The sequence below is a fragment of the Camponotus floridanus genome, unplaced genomic scaffold (genome assembly GCF_003227725.1).
Source record: "Camponotus floridanus strain SB8 unplaced genomic scaffold, Cflo_v7.5 scaffold91, whole genome shotgun sequence".
Classification (NCBI taxonomy): Eukaryota; Metazoa; Arthropoda; class Insecta; order Hymenoptera; family Formicidae; genus Camponotus; species Camponotus floridanus.
The window spans coordinates 319237-341945 of NW_020229862.1; the positions used below are offsets into that span (position 1 = coordinate 319237).

Sequence of the window (22709 nt, forward strand, 5' to 3'; positions counted from 1 at the left end):
ACTTTGCGACGGCGGCAACCCTTCCTCCCCCAGCTCAGGAATATATCCCCCGTGCGATTATTTCGGAGCGAGAGACGGTAATAATGGCACGCGTTATTTACAGTTAGCATCGCGGCCGCGAAATATCGAACGCGGCCACGCTTGTGAAAATATCATACTTAACAGTACGACCTAACAGCGGAATTGACTCAAATACGTAATTATGAACGACTCGTTATGGCAGTTAAGGCAACTGTTTCGAATTATCCAAGTCACGATAGAGCCATTTAGAAGGCATATATTTGCGGAGCCACAATTGCCGAAGTAGCAATCAGGAAGAACGTTCAAGAGTTGTGCGCCTTGATTTTGTACCCTCTTTAATCGAAATTTAGGAGCAAAATGTCGCAATCAAGTCCTTTCACAAAAGCGAGCTGATTTTATTTCAGTTGTCATTAACGATAAGTTAGAGAATGTATTTTCTTTAATCGAATTTTTAAAAAAAGATTCGAGGAAATACCTTCTTATATCATTTCCTTCTTAATATATTATAATATAATCTCATTAATAAAAGAAAATTTATTCAATTTATTCAAACCCTTTTAACATAAGTGTTTGATTTTACTCGAGCTGTCACAAACGAAGTGAGACACTGTCGACGTAAGGCTGTCTCGGTACAAGAGACACGCGTTCTTGAGGTTCAGGGACCCTTCCTCCTAGGGAATCACTGGCTTTTCCTGCTCGTCCTGTACCGTGCTCTCGTACTGTTGCCGGATACTCGGTTCGATACTCAAAGTCGTCTAATTACTGGTGACCGTTATAGACTCACTATCGGTAGATAGTACTGTTGGCAGCTGTTAGGCGTGACTTGCATTCCTTTTTGCGCTATTTCTTACATCAAAAAAAATGGAAATCTGATGGCATATTACGATGTAAACTGAGGGAGATGATGATAAGCGCGTTATCGCTTAATCATGTTTTAGAGACACGGCAATCCTACTAATATGCACGTAACCGAGACTTTTATTTGATAATTAGTATCATGCAGATGACGCTCTCCTGATATTGATATTATTGATAACGTTCGCTTTCGTGTTTGATGATGCATACGTAAGAAAACGATAGACTTTGAGAAATACCGTAGCTTCATTTACAGTTAGCGTTACAAGTTACAAGAAATATTTTCAAATTATTAATTATTTAATTAAAATTTTCAATTAATAATTATTTAATTAAAATTGCCAGATATATCGATGATACTTTACGCTATTAAATTTGCAAATTTAAAAGTAATCAATATCAAACTATCAAACAATATGTTAGAAATAGATTATTCAGCAAATTTAAAGTATTATAAATTTTAAATCAAGATTTTTATACACAATTGTGAAATTCACTTGAAGTAGCGTGTTTCTCGTTTCCTATTTACGAGTTGTTTTTTTGGAGTGATACGTTTTATTATTCCGAATGCGAAGAGGACGATGCATTTCCTTGATTGCGGCGATTCTATGAGGAATGTTTCGTCTTCGGGGGATATGCAACAGGATAACTCGAAATCGTCGTCGAGTCACATATATATATATATATATATATATATATATATATATATATAAGATTCGTATTTTGCGGGCGGCCATTCTGTAAACCTAATCAATCATGCTTTATGCATCACTTAATTTCATGGTGTTATCGTCGCCAGTGCGGAAAATTATTTCCGCGCCTATGGGCGTTTCTCTTCCTCTCAAACAAATCATAGACTAGGAAAGAGAAGCGTGAGCATTACGATTCTCAGTTTTGTTCGCTGCAAAGAAAACGAATTTGTCGTAAAACAAGAGAAAAAGAATGATATTACAAATTATGAAATTTCGTACGTGTTGCAATTTCACTTTTATTGCATTTCTAATCAAGTTTTGACATATAAATTGTAACTAAAATGTTTTTGAAAGCTTTAATATTTGCCATTTAATTAATGCTTATTTTAAGCTCTTTATTTTTTATTCTCATATTTTTCAACATTTTCGTTACAAAATTAGAGATAGTTTAATAAAAATCCCCAATCCCTCTTTCTAGATAAAGTCTAGCGGTGTGTCTCGCGTATCCCGTTTTTATTATCTCTCCCGTAGCAGTTTATTCTTAATACCTCGCGAATAGAGTTGTTAGCCGCATCGGCGGTCGATACTTAAGGCTAATTATGAAATATATCCGAGATCGTAAGAGACGGCCGTTTCTCGGCGCAAAGAGTAACTAAAGCAGGGCAGCTAAAGTACGGACTGCAGCTTCTCTCCTATTTCCTGTCATCGGCGCTCGGACATTAACATTCCGGCATCCCATGACGTTACGCTCCGGCGCGTTGCGTTAAATAATGATTTACGCTTTTATTACTAACCAGCACTGCTGTTCTTACACACGATCATTACCGTCAGGAATCTCTTTCTTGCGGAATCGCCGGCACAAACGACGATGTATCGACCAATAGCACGCAGTAATTGGCCCCGCCAATATTAGACCTAGATACTCGAACAGATTCTTGAACAGATTTCTTACCGTTTACATTATTTCTTTTATATAATAATTGAAAATTTTTGTCTTGCCGAGCTATTTGTTTTGCCCAATTTTACCAAGTTTTAAAAAGAAAGAGCAAGAATACTGTTATAATAATCATGAACGTTTAATTTGATAGAAATGATCTACATTTATTTCTTCTGTGATACTTTTAGAGGATTATTAAGGTATTTTCTTCTAGAAAACAATTAAATCTCGTCTCAAAGAAATTGCAGTCGCGAAAATTGCAGGTTGCGGCCGCAACAAACGGCGAGCAAGAAGGAAAGAAAGGATCTTAGTAGGTCTCTGCATTGTGCGGTGTTTTAAAAATTGAGGCCGCAGAGAAGGAAAAAGATATTAGCAGAAAAAAGAAATAGGAAAAGAAAATAGTAGTTGAGTAGAAAAGCCTACAAAGAGGAAGATTGATGTGAATATAATAGCATGTCAAAAGAGCATGATTAATTGAAACCCCAACAAAAGATATCTAAAGGCACATATTTTACGCTATTTATAATCCATAAGCACATAACATGTTATTTTGCTTCTTTCGTATTTTTAATTCAACTATTGAATAGAAAAGATACAATGTGACAATTATTATCAGAGGCAAAATATATAAAATGTTGCATCTTATGTATGGAAAATTGCAATCAGATTCTTTTTCATGCAAGAATATATTATTTTTTGTGATCGATAATATTGGATCGAATTGCTTATGTAATGCTTCGATTACTATCTGATATGAAGGAAATTTGTATACCCGCGAGCTTTGATATACAATTCGAAGAGGTTTGCTGCATCATCGAGGAGGAGCAGAAACTCATTAACGCACGGTGCATCATTAATCATAGTTAACAATGGCGTATCCCCGGTTGTAACTTTAACGCCCAATTGCTAGCATTGTTCGAGCACAAGCAGTGATAAGTCACGATTAACGCCTTCCGGACATGCTCCATTTAATAAAGAGCATCAAAAATATAAACTGATAAATATGATATGTACAATTTCAGACAATTGTATACGTACATAATAGTTAATATATAATGCTTGATATCCCGTAATATAATGCTTGATATTCCGGTGAAATGTTTCGAAAATTCGCTTTTAACCAGTACACCCGACATCAACGTTTTATGCCAAAACTGGTGAGAGCAAATAAATTTATATTTTACATGGAAGTTTATCTATAAAGGTTTTTTTTGCGTCGCTGGTGACGAATCAAGGGTCGAAATTTCAAAATTCAAAATGGCGAATCCGATATGGCGGACTAATTTTATTTTATTATGGAGAAGATCAAATTCGACATGTTCGCGTTTTTCGAGTCTCTTATGATTAATCTATAGACAAAATTGCAAAATTTAAACTGGCAGATCCAAGTAGTTTCTCTGATTAACTTTAATATTCCATTATGGAAATATATCGTACTCGGTACGTTTTTTGATCGCAGATAACGGATTGGTTCAAGACATTCAAACTTGAACATCGAATTTGAATCTTCTCTAATGGAATAACAAATATAATAATAGAATAACAAAATTAATTCATCATACTAAAGCCATTTTAAATTTTAAAATTTCGATTCCAAATTTGTCATTAGCGACCCGAAAAATGTGGGTGTATCAAGTTTCATGTAAATCTGTTGAAAATTGACAGAAGTTATTCATAGTAGACATATATGGGCCATTACCAGTTGTGGCATTTTTTTTTGGCCATATATGGGCCATTACCAGAACTGATTAAATAATGCATTATTAATGTTGAACAAAGAATATTTGTTTCTTCACGATGATGCGACCTCAGTTAGGCTGCTATTCTATCTTTTATCTCACAGCTGAGAACAAATTATTATAGAATTTACATAGTGCATTATTTCTGTAATTAACTTCCGGCCTCTGTATAAACAAATATACGACGCAAAGATAGCGATCTGTCTCTTCCTCCAAGTGTCGCTGGAGTGTCTATCCGGGGCACATTGGCGCGCTGCTTCCCGGACGCTTAGCATAGCGAAAATGTCGGTTGCTGGATCGTTGGCGAGAGAGTCAGCGGGCTGGGTGAGGTAAAAGGAAGAGAGTTAGGAGGTAGGTTGGTAGGTAGGCAGGAAAAGAAGCGGAGAGGAAGCCCCGTTAGGACGACTGACATGTTGTTACTGCGGCGTCTGCCGCCGCATGCTCTGTTATTGGTCCGTAAAACGACCTAATGAACGCATCGCCCACGGCCCGCGCCAGCAACGGCTATGTAAAACAATTTCAGGGTATGCCTCTCGCACCACGTATCATTTATCGCGAGTAGGTCGGCCTTGCCCGCCTCGGGACTGCCAAGGGAACCCGGCTTCGGAGCTCGAATCTCCCTCGGCCATCATCCCCCTACCAACTCTGCCATTTATCGCCCGTGAGATTAGCCGCCTCCGTGGAAACGTGGTCAGGTGATGCGGTATGACGGTTTGTAGCTGGATGGATGTACTGTTACCGCGAGATTAACGGCCATCTTGCTCGGCGTCATCACCCTCTCGATTTCTTTTTCACGAATTGACCTTGGCTACCGGTAGTAACGGAATGGCCTTGCCGCATTCGGCTGCCTTTTCTCCACCGGCGAGCGCACAAAGGCTACCTTTGAAGAGATATTAATGGACGCCACTAACGGGGGTGAATATATTTCGCTCACGCCATGACGGGGATCGTGAGCGCCGCGAGGGAAACGCTTAAAGATCCACCGAGCGACGATATAAGATAACGCGCGCGCGAACCGGTAGGAAAATACCGGTGAATCATCTCTGCATCCTCTCGGCCGACAGCTATTTTCAAAGAATGCTGTAATCGTCGCATGCGCAAACTTGTCTGAAAATGAAAAATTCAAGATTCGAGTCATTACTTTAATGGCACGTTGGTACTCGGCCTTTTTGAAGGATAATGCCCGACGCGATAGCGACATTGAACCTCGAAGATAGCGATGACATCTTCGTCGTTCAACTATAAAACAAGACCGCAATAAGTAAATGAATATTATTCTCTTCCCGGAATATGAAATTACATTACGCTCGGTTTCAATAGCTTCTACGAAGCTATGCGTTCTTAGATCGTCGAAGAGATAGGAAAAACAGTGGCAATGGCTTGGGTGCCTCGTTCACCAAACCGCCAAGCGTCCTCGAAACGGGAAGAGATTACAATTTCGAAAGGATGGAAGCCGTCAATCGAAGTTGGCTGCAAAATTGAAGTCGACTGTCTGACATTCTCTCATTCGTTTCAACTAGACGACTCCCACGTAGCTCCTACTGCGGTCTGCGAAATTAACTGCGTGGCAATCAGTCAGTCGAGTCTACCTAGGGGGTCGTTTTGCGGACTACACGTTGCCACAATGTGAGAATCCCATTTACCGAGATACCGAGAGATCGTCATCCAATCTTTCGGGGCTACGTGGACTCTTTGTAATGCATCCCGAGTGAGGAGTTATAAGTAGGTCTACTTCATCCAGCTGAAGACTTGACTCCTGACTATTCCTCGAGCGCTGCCGCTTACACGGTGATTGGCGAAATTAACCGCGGCGATGCCGCGCGAATATACTGTTACGGGAGATACGATGTTAGAAGAGAAGGCCCAATCTCCTGTCGGAGATAAACGGCGGCGAGCGCAGAACCTCCTCATCCCTCTTCGCCCCCTTTTTCCAGCGCGAAGACGCGGTCGACCTCGAAATCTCTCGAGGTAACGGAGCGACCTTGCGCGTCATCAGCCGACTAACAGCTGTTCCCCATCGTCTGTTGGCCGATAGGCAGGATCGAAGCGTACGGTCGCTGTCTCTTCTGTATTCCTCGTTGATGAACGTCTACAGACGTCTACAGACGTCCCGGCTGGCAACCTTGACACCACGGAAATTATATATACTGTGGATACGGTTGTCACGGTGGTCGATTTGATACCGTATTTTTTTTTAATATTATTAAAATCTAGTTTTTTGGTATTGAATATTAAAAATTTTCTTCTGTGAGTTACATAAAATGTGTATCATATTTCTCCGCAAGTAACAGTGACGCGTGAATATAATTTTAAAAATAAAGTCACAAGTTATACATATAATTAATACGTCATATATGTATATAATGCAATATAATACGTAATATCTGAAATAATCAAAGTTCCTTTCTTGGAGTAGAATTAACAGTCTCTCTTGTGCAGATATATTTATACAATTATACAGTTACAATTTTTTCGTGTGCTCGCTTTTACTGTTATTACTGCGACTCTTGGACATTATTATAATCTCGCATAGTCATGATTCTCTCACGGTTTGCATATTTTTTCCTGCTACGTTCGCGCCGTAGGGTAGATTAGTTCCACGACGGATTCTGATATTCGGGTAATAGCGTGCCGCGAAATTATACCTTGTCGAGCCTGATAAAAGCATTAACCCGCGCGCGAAGCATCATAATAGAGAGATCATGGATGCTGCGTTGCGTGGCAAAAAGGAAAGGGAAGAAAAAAAGTTTTATACGACATGCAAATACGAAAGTGAGAGGGGTTCGGTCTGCATAAAACGAGTCGGCGAGAGTGTTTCTTCGTATCCACCTCGTCGAGAGAAACGGTGGGTGGCGAGGCCTGTCTTGCACCGTTAAGGTCAACGTACAAACACAACAACGACCCACGCGACAGTGAAGGGAACGCGACTTCCCACATTGGCACGCTTCTCAAGTGTATGTGTGTGTGAGATCTTTGATAAATATATTTTATATTTCTCTATTCTCTTTTATTAAATTTGTGTTGAAACAATCGCGAAACGAAGGGTATTAAAAGGTTGTATTTTACTTTTTTGACATAATTTTCTCAGGTTGCGTCATTGACTTTGCCCCCTTTTTTCTTCTCACTTAAATAAATTATTATACAAATATATTATTGCATTATCTCGTTTTTGCAATTTGTGAAAATATGAAATGACTTCTACTGTTTCGACGATAATGATTCTCGCAATAATAATCATGAGAGTCGCTCGTGCCTAAACTTGCGCAAGTTATGTAAGTCGTGCGCGAGGCATAGCGATCAATTCACCGACAGAATCTATGGTTACCCGAGCTGCGGTGCAGCTCGAAGAAAGATTGAAGTGTCCTGGGGCGAACTATACGCGGAATTATCCGCGAATGAAGATGCAACGACCGAACAACGGGCTGGAGTCCCAGTAATTCTTCCTGGCCGTCTACTGCGATTAGCGTTAAAAACCTTGCGCCGATCAACATTTAAGACGAAAGAAACGCGACAGAAAAAAAAGAAGGAACAACGTTTCTGTTAATGCAATTTACCTGTGCTTTTTTAGCAAGAAGGATTTTGATGCTTCGCTGCACCAACCGTGGAACACGTGTTTACGCGCTTCCGTATTTCTACAGAGGCAAGCTTGTCATGTGCTAGTGAAAAATATAATAATGTTGCTTAATAGACATATTATATATCACGTATGTAATTAAAATCTGAGTATGGTTATCTGAGTTTTCGCTATCGAGATTTGAAATTCTTGTTACGCGCCATCAGCAAGAACAGCAGAAAATCAAATCGTCAGTTTTTGCAGAAAGTAACAAGTTGTTTCGATTTCGTATGATTTTCGATGTATCAACTAGGTTGACGTACACAGAAAAAAATAAGTGTCAAATCAAAACTTATATACTTAAATTAACGCGTTCATTGTTTCGTATACACGCAACAATTTATAATCTTCTTAGAAGAATTTAATAATTTTAAATTCAACAGAATTTAATCATTTTAATTTCAACAATATTATAGTCTTATTTTAATATTGTAATTGTCACCTCAAGAATATATAATTATTTAATTCTACTTTAAGAAAATTATTATCTTTGATTAAAAAATGTTATTTTATATCTAACATTATTTCTTTTTCATTCAAGAAAATTAAATCTTAAATCATAAGAATATATTTTTCTCGATTGAATTATATAAAATGGCTTTATTCAAGTAAACAATTATTCAAACAATTATATTTTTCTTTAATTAATGCAATATAATCTCATTTCAAGATTTCCATGTTAAAATTAAATATATTTTCAAAACAAGAATGTTCTTTTTTTCTGTGTATGCTCGCATATTTGAACTCTCCTTAAAAGGATAGGCGGATAAAGCAATTTATTCGTGGGTCCGTTTGTTTAGCGGATAGTGTAAAATTATTCGATGAAAAATATAATAGCAGGAGCGATCATCGATCGTTTGCGATGCAGTTAAAAACGCAAAAGACGAAGGAGGCCCTGCCTCTACGCAGTCTCTCGTAAAAGGGAACATATCAGCTCCGACCTGATACAGGTGTGGGTAGATGCACGAAAGGATAAAGTAAGAGAACTGCACGCGAAAAGATACTGCACCTCGCGTGAAGAGAGGAAAGAAAGTCTTCCGATGTCGAAGAAACTGCTGCTAAAAGTCAGCTTAGCGTCGATTTAACGAGCGTTTGCGATCCTTGCGAGAGATGCAGGTTTACAACGCCATGGAAAAGAGGATCGAAAAACGGCACTCTGACATTGCACCAGAAAAAATGTGAAGAGAGAGATTATCTCAAAGTGATGGAATCTCATGGAATATATGATATCTTAATTAGAATATTTTATAATTGATTTTAATCTTAAAAAAGACGTATTAGACATTCACTTTTTTACATTATGCCAATTAACAACTATTATTGGGGTTGATATATTTAATAAGCAACTGTTCATCTGTATAATTAATTTCCTGACAAGACGTTTATTCTTTGCACAATGTGTGTTTCATCTTCAGACTTGGAGCAGCATAAATTGAGACAAAATGCACAAGCGTATTTGCAATCATGGTTTGCAGCAGTTAGAGAATTAATACCGAAACGGTACCGAAGTAATTGCAGCAGCAGATAGTCGTGATAATGCTTCACAGGAGAGTGTCATCGCTTAGGTCCTTGCGTGTCACCATCCATCATTGCCGCGCGGCGCAGCACTCTGTAATACAAGTAATACACAAGCTTCTAATTTCGGTGCCGCTTATGCGACCGATTGTTTTTTGTCCGCATGGAGATGTCAGCCACCCGCAAGAGAATTCTCATAAAATTAAATCGCCTGCTGAGAGGAAAATATAGTCGTTCGAGATCCGCTAAGCTCGCTAAGCGAAACCCGCGCATTTAATTACACTCTCCGCGGTTTCACATTGATGCGAAAATTATTGAATTCTTTTCTTATTCGTGCTCTTTTTAACTTGGAGATTTCCTTCTCCTTTTTTTTGTTAATTCCCACGAGAAATAGAAAGAGGCAAATCAATTTTTTCAATTTTTCTTCTCCCATACTTCATTAAATATACAATTATACATTTACTTTAATTAAAAACATATTCGATAAAAAAATAATGAATTAATTTTATTTATATATTTTTATATCAAAAATTGAATAAATAATGAATTAAAATAATGAATTAATTTTCTTTATATACTTTTCATATCATTTTTCTAATTGTATATTATACATCAAACAATCTTTCCTAAAATTTTGTTAGAATATTTCATACTATAATCTATAATAAATAAAATTAAATTTGCAAGAAGATATATGTCAACGTTAATTTACTTGCTATAATATGAATTTTCTAATATTCCGAAAATCCAGCAAAATAGAAGTCGTCGCGGATTCTGCATTGACAGTATGACTCAAGATCTCATAAGAGGTTTTTATATATAGTGTTTTGTGTCGGTGCATTTCTGTTCAGAAATATATGTGCTCGAGCTAATTCTTATTATGTATGCTACATATTTTTATTATGTATTTTAACTATCACCCCAGAACTTGTTAGACTGGGTATGCCAAACTAGACATCAGAAAACAACCCTCAAAACAATCTCATAGTCCTATTTATGAATGCATGCGTCTGTACATTATTCCTGTCTTTCTCTCCTCTTTTCCTTTTTTTCTCTTATTTTTAGTCCCTTTTCTTTGTTTATTCTATTTTTAGGCTATTTTAGAATTACGATGCTGTTGAATATGGGCGTGGAATCTGTTTGCGAATAGCTTGACCTTTTCGCTATATCGAGAATAAACTCAAAGGACCGATCGCTCATCCGATATCGCGAGAAACTGCGAAGGCGAAAGCAAAGATCGAGATGATACGCTGGGGTCACCAGCCGTGTCGTTGCGATTGTTGTTTCCGATAACAGCAGATTTTCGCGAACAGCATATCTCTATTAGATGTATAAAGTTTTTCATATAAAATTTTCATATGCGTGCTTTCTCTGGTTTCGCTTTCGTAAAAAAAGAGAGAGAATTACAGATTTTTATCTTAGATTAAAAAAATATACCCTTATATATATTATACTTCATGCATATCTTATTGTGTCTCTTATCATGTATATTTTATTTAATTGCAATTAAATAATTTATACTTGTAATGATTCATTTCGTGTTTGTTCCGGATTTTCATGATAGTTAATATCACTTGAGATAAATACAAGTTAGCAAATGTAAATATCTTCTTTCTATTTCCTTTTATAATTAATTTTATAATTTCCTTTTATAATTAATTAATTATTAGAAAAAAGTTTTTTTTATTTCGTTACGTATAATTACAATTACTTTTAATTATAATTGCAGCAAGAACTAATTATAATGAAAATAAAAATAATTTTTGAAAGAATATTATGCGAATATAAATAAAACGACATTGATTATTGACAAAAAATTTCACATATATTTATTAAATTAATAAATTACGTAGGACGTTATTAAATTAATAAATTACGTTGGCTTTAACGTAAATTACGTAACAACATAGGAAGTAAAGTCAAACTCACAAACTTGTTAATATATATCGAATACTCTGTGTCCCGTCTAAGAGACTTAAGAGATTTTCACAATCAGATTACTACTGTTGCATAATATGACTAATGAAATATTCCCTTCCTGTGAACTGCCGCGAGATAGGGATCTGCCATAAATCGTCGATGGAAAAAATCCAGGTAACCGTTATGATCGCCCGCGAATATCATCTCGATACGTACTGACATTTCATGTTCCTGATTGACTCGGCTGATACCATCATTGCTGAAGGTCAGTCCCGCCACGAAGGTCAATCTCACCCGCCCTCCGTCCGTCCCGCCCGTCATCTTCGTGCTCTTCATCGTCATATCTTCGTGCTCTTCGTGGTCACGCCGTGCGCCCATTCGTCGTCCGAAGTGGATGCGACGTAAAGAAGAAAAAAGGCGCGGAAAGGGAGAAAAACGAAGGAGGGAAAAAAAGGACTGGGTGACTGGCCGGCTGACTGAAGACTCGTAAGATCGTAATTGCAACGGCATGGCCGAGTCATGGTCACGACGACTGAGTCAATGTCGTTGTCCTCTCCCGCGGCTGCGCTACTCCCTCATTTTGCGCGGAAATCCCTGCCCCATCACACGAAAGCGAAGAAAGTCGGGGCTCATCCGCCGCAATCCGGTCCGGAGAAAGGTCGTGACGTAAATCACCTCGTCGTCGAGTTACGTCTCGTTCGCTTTCGTCATCGATCGATCGTGCGGACTCTCAGAGGGAATAATTGCAGTTACCTTCGTGATTTCGCGACTCCATTTAAAAGGGAATCGGAGCGATAGCAAATCGATTTGTATCTAGATCCAGATATTAAATATTTTTCAAGCGTATTGAAGCGATGTCAAAAATTATAAGAGACTCATAATAATTCATAACGAATAAGTTTCATATGAAAATTTTATTAAATGACCTTTTATTCTTATATAAAATGTGTAAACTGTATGATAGATATATTTAATATATGGACTAAATCCAGCACCTGTTGCACAAATAGCAGCCACTTGATTCGCCCGACAAGACATATAAATTAAATCTCTCTAGAAGTTGATAGAATCCGGTTATCAAACTCGGTATAATTACGTAAGATAATCTTTGCGCAATTCGCAGGTACAGCTAACTAAATAACACGTTTCGATGGTCAGGCTTTAAGTCGCTCTATCGACGTCTTCGCGAGTCATTGACTGCTGTGCACGCGAAGAAAGTAATCGGTGAAAATAGTCAGATTCTCCTCGACGCGATGCTTCATCAAAGATAGGCCATAGACATGTAATTAAACGTTTATCAGATTATAGAAAATCGTCGTCATTATCTGCACTTGTTACACTTACGCACAACTCTCTCGTCGGAAGTGATAACACGCTTAATTATGAAGTTTCGTCCGTTTACAGCTGCAGACTCGCCTGTTATGTTAGCGTGACATAATCGGGCATGTTTTATGGCGACTGGTCGCGCGAACCTACCGTATGACAGAACGTTCTCGCGACAGAACAGGACGAGATTCTTATTACCGTAAATCATATTTTGTCAAAGTGAAAAAGATGCGTTTATTGTGCCTGTGTACAAGAGTGGAGATAATTTTATTTAAAAGAATGTTTTCTTATTCTTTTTTGACAATAACCCACCAATAAAAACTCTAATTTCTCTTGCTAAAAAATAATAATAAACAATAGTGTTTATACTGAATTATAATAACGGCACTGATACATTTTAATTAAATTCATTTAACGAAATGCAAAATTTTGAGCGCAAAAATAGACATAAAAATGTAAGAGATTTAAATCGAAATTTAAAACGCAAGAAATTTTATCTTATTGTCAATATCTATTCATCTTGCTGCATAAAAAAGTTTCTACATCTTTCTCGCAGTGACAAAATTAAAGAAATTTCATATTCTTGTATTACAAATTTGTTTTATCAATTTCAGCAGATTTAATTTTTTCACATATTATTCATTCAATTTTTAGAAGCTTGTCGCAAATATGAAATAAATACATATTTATAGAATATGTGATCTTCTACAATGAAATGTAAATTTAAATTTACGATATCTGAAAGATAGCTGAAAAATCGTATTACTTTAAAACAAACAAGATATTGTTGACGCACTGCACTAATGTTTCTCTTTGTCTGGTCATCGTAAATTTTGTCACTTGCTCTCACGATTTAACGGAACACCCGGTACCTCGGCTAGTTGAACACCATAATTGACTGGCATGGAAGTTCGTGACTTCGAGTCGAAACTCGGCGATTACCGGGAAACCTGTGAAACTTGCGGTACTGTTGCGAATAAAATTCAGACATACTCCTTGCTGTAAGCGATCGTGTAATAGCGGTCTATAATTATCGCAAGTTGCCATTTACAGCAAAAGACGGAATATCTTCGTAAGCGATCACTGTTTATCCTGCCATTTTAATATGTCTCGTTAACGTAATTATACAAATTTACATTATGATGAATAATAGCTTATCGCGAAATTGCAATGTCATATCATTGATATTTTATATACAATCGTTGCATTTGATCATGATCGACGCAGATTTAATAAAACCCGTTACATGACGATTCAAAATCAGTCAGATGAGATTACTGTCTAATATTAGTGTCTAATATAACGATATCACACTGTTCATCAATATAAAGTTTTTTGAAAGTAACAGGATTATCTATTTTTCTTAATTATAAAAATTTTTAAATCTGTTAATATATTAATTATATTTTTTAGATACATATTGACATTCTATTCGTCATTTACTTTTAAATTACTTGAAAATGGAGAAAGGATAAGAATTTTTTAAACGAAGAGAAGAATAGAGATGGCGATAAGCTGTCGATATTCGTGACTGAATAACACAACGGTTCTTAGACGAGAATCTAAATGGCTAATAAATTTATCTTAGCTCAGTGGTCAGTCAGAAATCGAGTTACGCGATCGGCTTTCTGGACCGCCCGCCTCGGCCGCGGTCATAAGAGTGTGCAATGTGCTTACGGCCGGTCACGTTCGGTAATCGCTCCTACGCCGGTTATGAATATCAATTTACGTCCACCTGACTGCTCAAGATGCATTACATCCAATTTATTATATTCGCGCTTGTTACGTTCAACTCATTCGAACGGCGCATATGTGAGCGTTTTTTTTGAGTCATAAACCCAGAAGCAATTTTAGGATATAAAAATGTCGCATTTTTATAGCTGTCAATTAAAATTTTTTTCGTATTATTTAATTTTAATTGTATCTTAAATTCTTAAATTCAAGTTCTAATAATTTGAGAATAGTTGCATTTTGAATGAAGAATAATTACATTTTGATATAAAATTATAACTGTGTAAAATAGATGAATATAAAAAAATAAAGAAATATATTATATGCGAACAGTCAAGTGTATGGCATTTATTTCGTAATATTGTATATCTCGCAGCGAAAAGAGAGGCAATATTAGACAGAGTGTTTACGATGAAAACAGCCAACGATTGACTAAGGTTTGCATAGTTTACTGGCGGAATTGCGAGGCAAAACCGACCTATAAATGCATATTTCAACTGCCACTTAAAATTCCGTTGTACCTCTTTCTCTATTTTTATAACGTTCGAGAGAGAGAAACAGGAAGAACGAAGAAATTGTTCTGTAGAAACAATAGAACGCAGAAATAGCGTGAACGAAGAAAGAGGATATTGGTATTCTTCGAGAAGAATAAAATAAGAGTGTGGAAAAATGTATAAAACATGATACAGGAAAAATTCGCGGGAAAAGAGTTGCAAATTATGTGATTTCTTGGATTGCTCACGCACATATAATTTAAAATAGCAGAATTAATTTTCAGAAAAATATTTTTTATATTTTTACATTTTATATTTTTATATTTTTTATATTTTTTACATTCTACAAATAATATTTAAAAATATTTTCTAATGGTATTAATAAATATTATATATATTATATAAATATATAATATATTGATGATTATTTTGTATTAAATATTATTTTATATTAAATATTAATCTTGTAAAAAATAAACAAAATGTCGCATGTGCGTACAACGTTAATTTCTGAAATGAATTTGTACATGCGTATGCGTATCCCGAGCTTATCGATTACGCAACCTCTTTGTAGAGAAGAAGACCACAGAGAAATATTTCTGCGGTGACGATCGGACTAGCTGGTAACTTACGATATAGTTTTTCATCCAAGCACGACTTGGCGAGAGGAGCGATTGCCCGCGCCCTTGATGGGCCACAGGCAAATCGCCTGGAACGCGCGAATCAGACCGCAACCGAAGAAGCCAAGGGAAAGGCAGAAAGAGACGATGGACGAAAGCAGTGTCACGGAAGATCGAAGATTTTTTCCTGTAAACTTTACGCATCGCGTAGCAGCTCTGCAACATGAGCCCGGGGATTCGCGAGGAGATGAATAAAAGATACAAAAATATTATCATGATTGGGCTCTCAGCATTTTGTAGTTAAGCTAATAATCGATTATATCTCAAGGACGCAGATATTTCTCTTTCTTTCCTTCGGTGTAATTATTATCTCATTTTTTACAACATCGTCGTTTTATATATGCTATATATGAGCTGCAATCACTATATTTACATATACATTCCAGACATAAACGTCTAATTAGAAAATGTAATTTATTTAAGCCCTATAAAAGCACATATTTCTACGATTTTAATAATATTCGCAAAATGCAGTACTAACACGTATACGCGCTACACGATGATTATTTTTCCTGTAATTATAACTTCCCTATATAACGGTAAAAACAGTTTTCCTCGCACGTGATGCTAATTGATATTCGAACGGAAATCATTCACGCACACGAGTTCTCTTTATATTATATTTTTACAAATCAATCAGACACAGAGTGAACTCACAATTAATAGTGCCCACAATGATACATTAATGTCTGCGATTAAACGAGTTTATTATGCTTTGGATAAGTAATGAGACAGCAGCGAGAAGAATCGCATTATTTGATGCTTCTGGGCAAAAACTGGTTATCGCGGTTGAACATGCAAGCTCTTTCTTGCAGCGATGCACGTAAAATAGGAATTATCGCGGAAAATTTCCCTCTTTCTCCCTTTTTCTTTTGCAGTTGCATCATTAGAACCAGTGGGCATCGACGCAAAAGAATTAGAGCTCACACGTGATCAGAATCTTAAATATTTAAGCCATGACATTTACTGCGATGGACGATCGTAAAGCGCGAAAACAACATTCTTGTCGAGTCACCCGTGAAAAAGCTTCCGCATTTAGACGCCTCTATCATCTCGATCGAGACGGGCAAGTCGAAAAATTGGTGTACGTCCCAGCGGAAGCTCGTAAAATTGAAATTAAGATATCAACGGGACTTAATCGCTCTCGTGTAAATGAGATCGTTTATTCCTCTCTCGATACGACGACACTACGGAAGAGCACGTGACGCGTAACGAACATTTTTTTTTCCACTTTCCTGCGACTAGTTCTAAAAATATCTTTTTTTTCTTGTATTTCCAATTCTCGTAAAAATAAAAAGAATTGTGCATTTTGTTTTATTTTATTAAGTGAGTTTTATTAGCAAATTAAAATTGGAATCGATGTAAAATAGCACGATTAACAGTAAATGTTAATTATCCTTAGGTTGTCCTTTAAGTATTAATATATCATATTTAAACGTTAATACTGACAATTATTAAGTACATCTTTGAAAGAGTAAAACCAAATCGATCATGCATAAGATTGCATTGATTTAAATGCACGATCGGCTAGAAATTGGAGTATTTCCGGGATTATGATCTAAGACGTATTGACAACATCACCAGAAAGGATCTGACCGAGAAGAATACAAGCTCTACAACTAGCTGTAAATTAACCACACACCACGATACGATGATCCTTCATGCAAGTTCTTGTTTGTGCATTTATGTTATGTTATATATTTATAACTTACATATCGTAAGATATAGCCGGATGTATCGCTGATACATAGATTAGAGTTTTCAAATATTATTTTATTTTACGTTAAATATCGGCAAAACATGCTCTCATCGGTGCAATATTATTGCGTTTTTTATTTATGATGCTATCTTTTTGCCCAAATTAAATAGCCCAAGAAGCTTTAACGAAATTAAAAAGAAGAATACACAGAAAAAAAGGACATTCTTGTTTTGAAAATATATTTAGTTTTAACATGGAAATCTTGAAATGAGATTATATTGCGTTAATTAAAGAAAAATATAATTGTTTGAATAATTGTTTACTTGTATAAAGCCATTTTGTATAATTCAATCAAGAAAAATATATTCTTATGATTTAAGATTTAATTTTCTTGAATGGAAAAGAAACAATGTTGGATAGAAAATAACATTTTTAAATCAAAGATTATAATTTTCTTAAAGTAGAATTAAATAATTATATATTCTTGAGATGACAATTACAATATTAAAATAAGACTATAATATTGTTGAAATTTAAAATTATTAAATTCTTCTAAGATTATTTCTTAGAGAAGAATTTATTATTAAAAGAAGAATTATTATTAGAAGAATTTATTATTAAATTGTTGTGTATATATGAAACAGTGATCGCGTTAGTTTAAGTATATAAGTTTTGACGCTTCTTTTTTTTCTGTGTAGAAGGACATGTTGTGTGTGGCATGAAAATTCGCCATAAAAATCACGAAACATGATTCTGTGTACTGTCGTCGGCAATTGAAGGCATCATGAATCCAAGTGTAATTTTGCATTGTATAAACGCACGCACATCGGCAACTGTCGGAGTATAGTTAGATCGCGCTTCCTTTCTCGGCGCATGCAAACCAGTGCACGATCCTCCCAAGCACTGTGGTTAATGTCCCGTTTGATTGGTCGGCACTTTGGTGTGTACGCGATCGCGGTGAACGATCCATCGACGACGATCGATTCTCCGATCGTCAATAGCCTTGTCTCCGAAGCATCATCTTTTTTCACTAATCTCGAATGACAGGGGTTTATATTTGATCTTGGACTTGAACTTGCTATCAGATTTTTAATGATCTTATTCGCGGGAGAAATAGAGAAATAGAACGTTCATGTTCTGTTTAAATTTAAAATCTAAGATGTCCCATCTTTTGAATTAGGAGCTTGTTATATTCTGGAAATTTTATTATTTTTTATAATTTTTATTTTTTTTAAAGAAATTTAATTGATTATAAAACATTATGCAAAATTTTTAAACTTGATTTTCAATTTTGATTCATGATATAGTATTTGCTATTTAGGAAAAAGATTAAAGGTATAAAATTATTTATTTAAACATGTACAATAGATCGGCAGAATATTTATTAAACATCAACATACACAAACTTTGCGAACATTGCTTGTTAATATCAATAAAAAATCATTACAACGATCAAGAACCTAAGAGAATCTAGGGCAAAATGAACGCTGCAATAACCAATAATTAATAATTTCCGAGATTGCCGATAAGTGATACTACACGGTCAGAAATTGTAGAATATGCTGCTGTGAAATATATGTGCAGAGTAAATAGTACCTATAGTACTATAAAATAGATTCTACATTAATAATACAATATTATGTCTTTAATATTGTTGCTTCGTTATTTTTTTTTACGTAGGTGCAATATAAAGCTCCAATATACTTCATTAAGTTTAAAAAGTACATCATCACCATCTATCTAATAAATTATTAAAAATATAAATTTAATTTAAAAACTTTAACAATTTATTTATATTTTAAAAGACGTAATTTAAATCGACCACACTAGCAATTTATTGATTGGTAATGTATCACAACGTTTCGACCATGGGTTTTGGTCCTTATCGAGTGAACTAAAATTATTTCCAGTATTATAAACAGTAAATAAATTACAATAATTTGAAATAAAATGTGAACAAAAAAATTATATACATACAGTATCTTAGTTAACTATTATATTGTAAGAAATAAGGAAATCACTGTGTCAAGATTCCATGTCAACCTCTCCATCAAACACAAAGAGAAAGACTAAACAATCTTTACTAATCTATCATAAATATTGTTTAAATTCTCATTGTCCTTTTGTAAGTTAATAGTGTTGTTAAACTTTTTGATAAAAAACATTTTAGCAATTTCTCTCTTTCTCACATGTTTTTTCATTATGTAAAATAACCGGTATTGACCAATCGAAGTCATGATTAATCCATGACTTCAACAAGGTCAACAAGGATGGCGACATTCAAGAATTTAACATCATTTTACGCTCCTGAATCTAATTATGGACCCTTCGCAAGCTGATATATTTTTCGAAATGATTACGAATCGATTTGGCAATATCTACACGATCTTGTTGAAATCATGAATTAATCATAACTTCGATCAATACTGGTTATTTTACATAATAAGAAACATGTGAGAAAGAGAGAAAATAGACTAGTGAAGGTTGTTTAGTCTTTCTCTTTATGTTTGATGGAGAGGTTGACATGATGGAATCTTGACACAGTGATTTTCTTATTTCTCACAATATAATAGTTAACTAAGATACTGTATGTATATAATTTTTTTTTGTTCAAATTTTATTTCAAATTACTATAATTTATTTACTGTTTATAATACTGGAAATAATTTTAGTTCACTTGATAAGGACCAAAACTCATGATCGAAACGTTGTGATACATTACCAACCAATAAATTGCTAGTGTGGTCGATTTAAATTACGTCTTTTATTTTATCTACTGGCGACATTCAAGAATTTAACATTATTAATATTTTATAATTTATTTATTTATTTATTTATTATCATGTCATATATATATACATATATAATTATAAATATATATTAATATATATTTTTGTTTTATTTAAGAATCTTATTTGGGTTTTTTATGGATTTCTCTTTTGTAAGAGAACAGTTATTTTTATTATTTTTAACATTGCAGAGACGAGTAACTGATTTAGGCACGTAATGAAAGATGGTATTCTTGTAGCATTTTTTTAGAACAATAGTAATGGAGTAATTATTATTTAAGCCTCTCTTTCTGTAAGATACGTAAATGTATAACTTCTCGGCGAGAAGATCGGATACCAAGAATAGCCAGATAATAGATTAATTAGATACATGTTGCCGTTCCGCTTCGAACTAATCGATTAAGAATTTTTGCAGCCAACTTCTCTCGCACATGAAGCGTACACACTTTTCGTATCAGTGCAACGAATCGCGACCATGGTCCATGAAAAACTCACGCGGGATAATATTTCTGATCTTCACGTAAATTAGTCGGTAATCAGTACTTAATGCGATAGTGGAAAATAATCTACCTCAAAGATCGAGCCACGATTTGGTATCGACATAAATTACATGGATTCATAAACGCATTATTTTAATTTACCGAACCGGGATAATAATTAATGACCGGCTATACGACGACTGGATTCATAATTTTACGTTAAGTAATTTTTCATAAAAATTATCGACATATATTATTATAACATCAGATCTTAAAAAATGTTACTGGAGAAGGTTAAAAACCATCATAATATAAGCTATTTACTATAATTTTACAACATCACGTAATGCGATGATGTAAAGAAATATGTAAAAAAAATATGAAAACATGTAATGACAAATTTCTAAAATTATTATAAACGAGACTCTTCCCGATGTCACTTGATGACACAATTTCGATGCGTCGCATCTCGCGATGCCGGACAGTCCAAATTATTCGCATGAAAATTTACGCAAAATATAAATCAGCATCGTCAAAGTTCACTTACAGCGTGATCTTCCGATCCATCCTCGCGTCAGCCATGCACTACCTGACGATCACCTTCGACCCCTCGCGACCGTCCGGTGAGAAGAGAGCAGCTTCCGAGTATTACCCCGAGGTCTCTATCACGAATCACAGTATCACTCGTAGAAAGCGAAAGGTGCGCGCGGCGCGTATACACGGATATATACGTCCGCAATTTCCGTTCACCACTTGTGGCTGCTGTACAAGTCCTCCTCCACTTGTGCGCGTCCGACACGCGTATCCACTTCCACTGCGGAAGTCAGTCGAACATTCCGCGCGCGATTCTCCGAGGGCGACAACGAAGAACAGAGAAATCACCCCAGAGAGAGATCAACCAGCCCTTTCTCTTTCTCTTTCACTCCACCGATGATAGGTGTAAACGCTCGCGGAAATTCGCGCGATGTTTGACGACGAGAGCGTGCCTAGAGCCGAAATAGAGCAACGTCTGCGCAACTCTATTCTCTGGTCGTAACACTCTGAGATAACCGCCGCGCCGGTGGCCGCCGCGCTCTTCTTCCACGGTCGCGGAAGGTGGGAAGATCAGCAGGGAGGAGAAAGACGTAGAACGTGGAGTAGAGGTGACCGCAGTGACGGTGATGACTACGATGGAGGTGGCGATGACGTACTGGAGTAGTAGTGGAGAGGTAAGTGACGGTGGCGGCGGCGGCGGCGGCGGTGGTGGAGGTGGTTGGTGGATGTGCCTCGTAAGAGGATGCTCACTGTATAGAGCACTGCACCGTAATGACATGGTCTAGGAGATGCCAGTCAGTTTTGTAATAACGACGGTAAAAAGTGAATTTCCAGCAAGGTGGGGAAACGCGCCTAGGGCCAATCCGAGGATCCGTTGCCCATCGGAGGCGACCAATCGGAGCACGACATTCCAGAATGTGACTATTCTTCTTCTTCCTCCTCTTTGTCTTCTTCATCTTCCTCGTGTTCGTCTTCTGGTATCTCGACGGCATGACATCTCTCTCCCCCGATGCACCAGAATGGTTCGAAGCTATTGTGCTTTGGGCGAAAGTCCTCGCGATGCTTCGCGGAGGCTGTGGAAATTGAATAATCCGCCACCGTTATGTCATTACGTTTCTCAAGTGTGCATTAAATGGAAGCTATTGATATACCTTAAGATATATCATAAGAATACACACAATATAAGTAGTATAAATATAATATAAGAGTACAACGCGCTTCGACGCTTTAAGATAGTTTTAGAGATGTGTACATGTTATATATTCCATTTAAATTATATTAACCGGGATAAAATTTTCTTGTTATTTTAATAAAAATGAGAAGAATAATTTTCGCGACCTCGATAAATAATTAATAAATTTTAACATAGTTTTATGTTTATATGTAACACATAATATATTGACTTGTTCCTGATAAGTTTATATAATTTTGTTAGATTAAATATTTTCATCATTATCACAAGTCTTACGGTTTCTGTGATAACTTAGTTGCGAGCATATATTCTGATAATTCATCTTGCTAACGAAATGAGCAGAAATCAGTTAATATATTCAAGTGTTTGAACACATCTCCGGTTCTGTTATCGTTTGATACGTAACGGAGTATCTTAATTGAAAAATTATTATACAAACAATTTAGGACACGGAGATACTTGAGATACATATGAAAAAAAAGAAAATCAGCAT

At 35.9% G+C, this 22709-nt stretch overlaps 1 protein-coding gene across 1 annotated transcript in view; it reads right to left on the reverse strand.

The window, feature by feature from the left end:
- The window catches only part of LOC105247867, a 69978-nt gene extending 48219 nt beyond the window's left edge, over positions 1-21759 (reverse strand). The window contains exon 1 of the mRNA XM_011252303.3: positions 21038-21759. Within this exon, the coding sequence (XP_011250605.1) occupies positions 21038-21072 (35 nt within the window). The 5' untranslated portion in view covers positions 21073-21759. The remainder of the gene's footprint in view (positions 1-21037) is intronic.
- Positions 21760-22709: the final 950 nt, after the last annotated feature.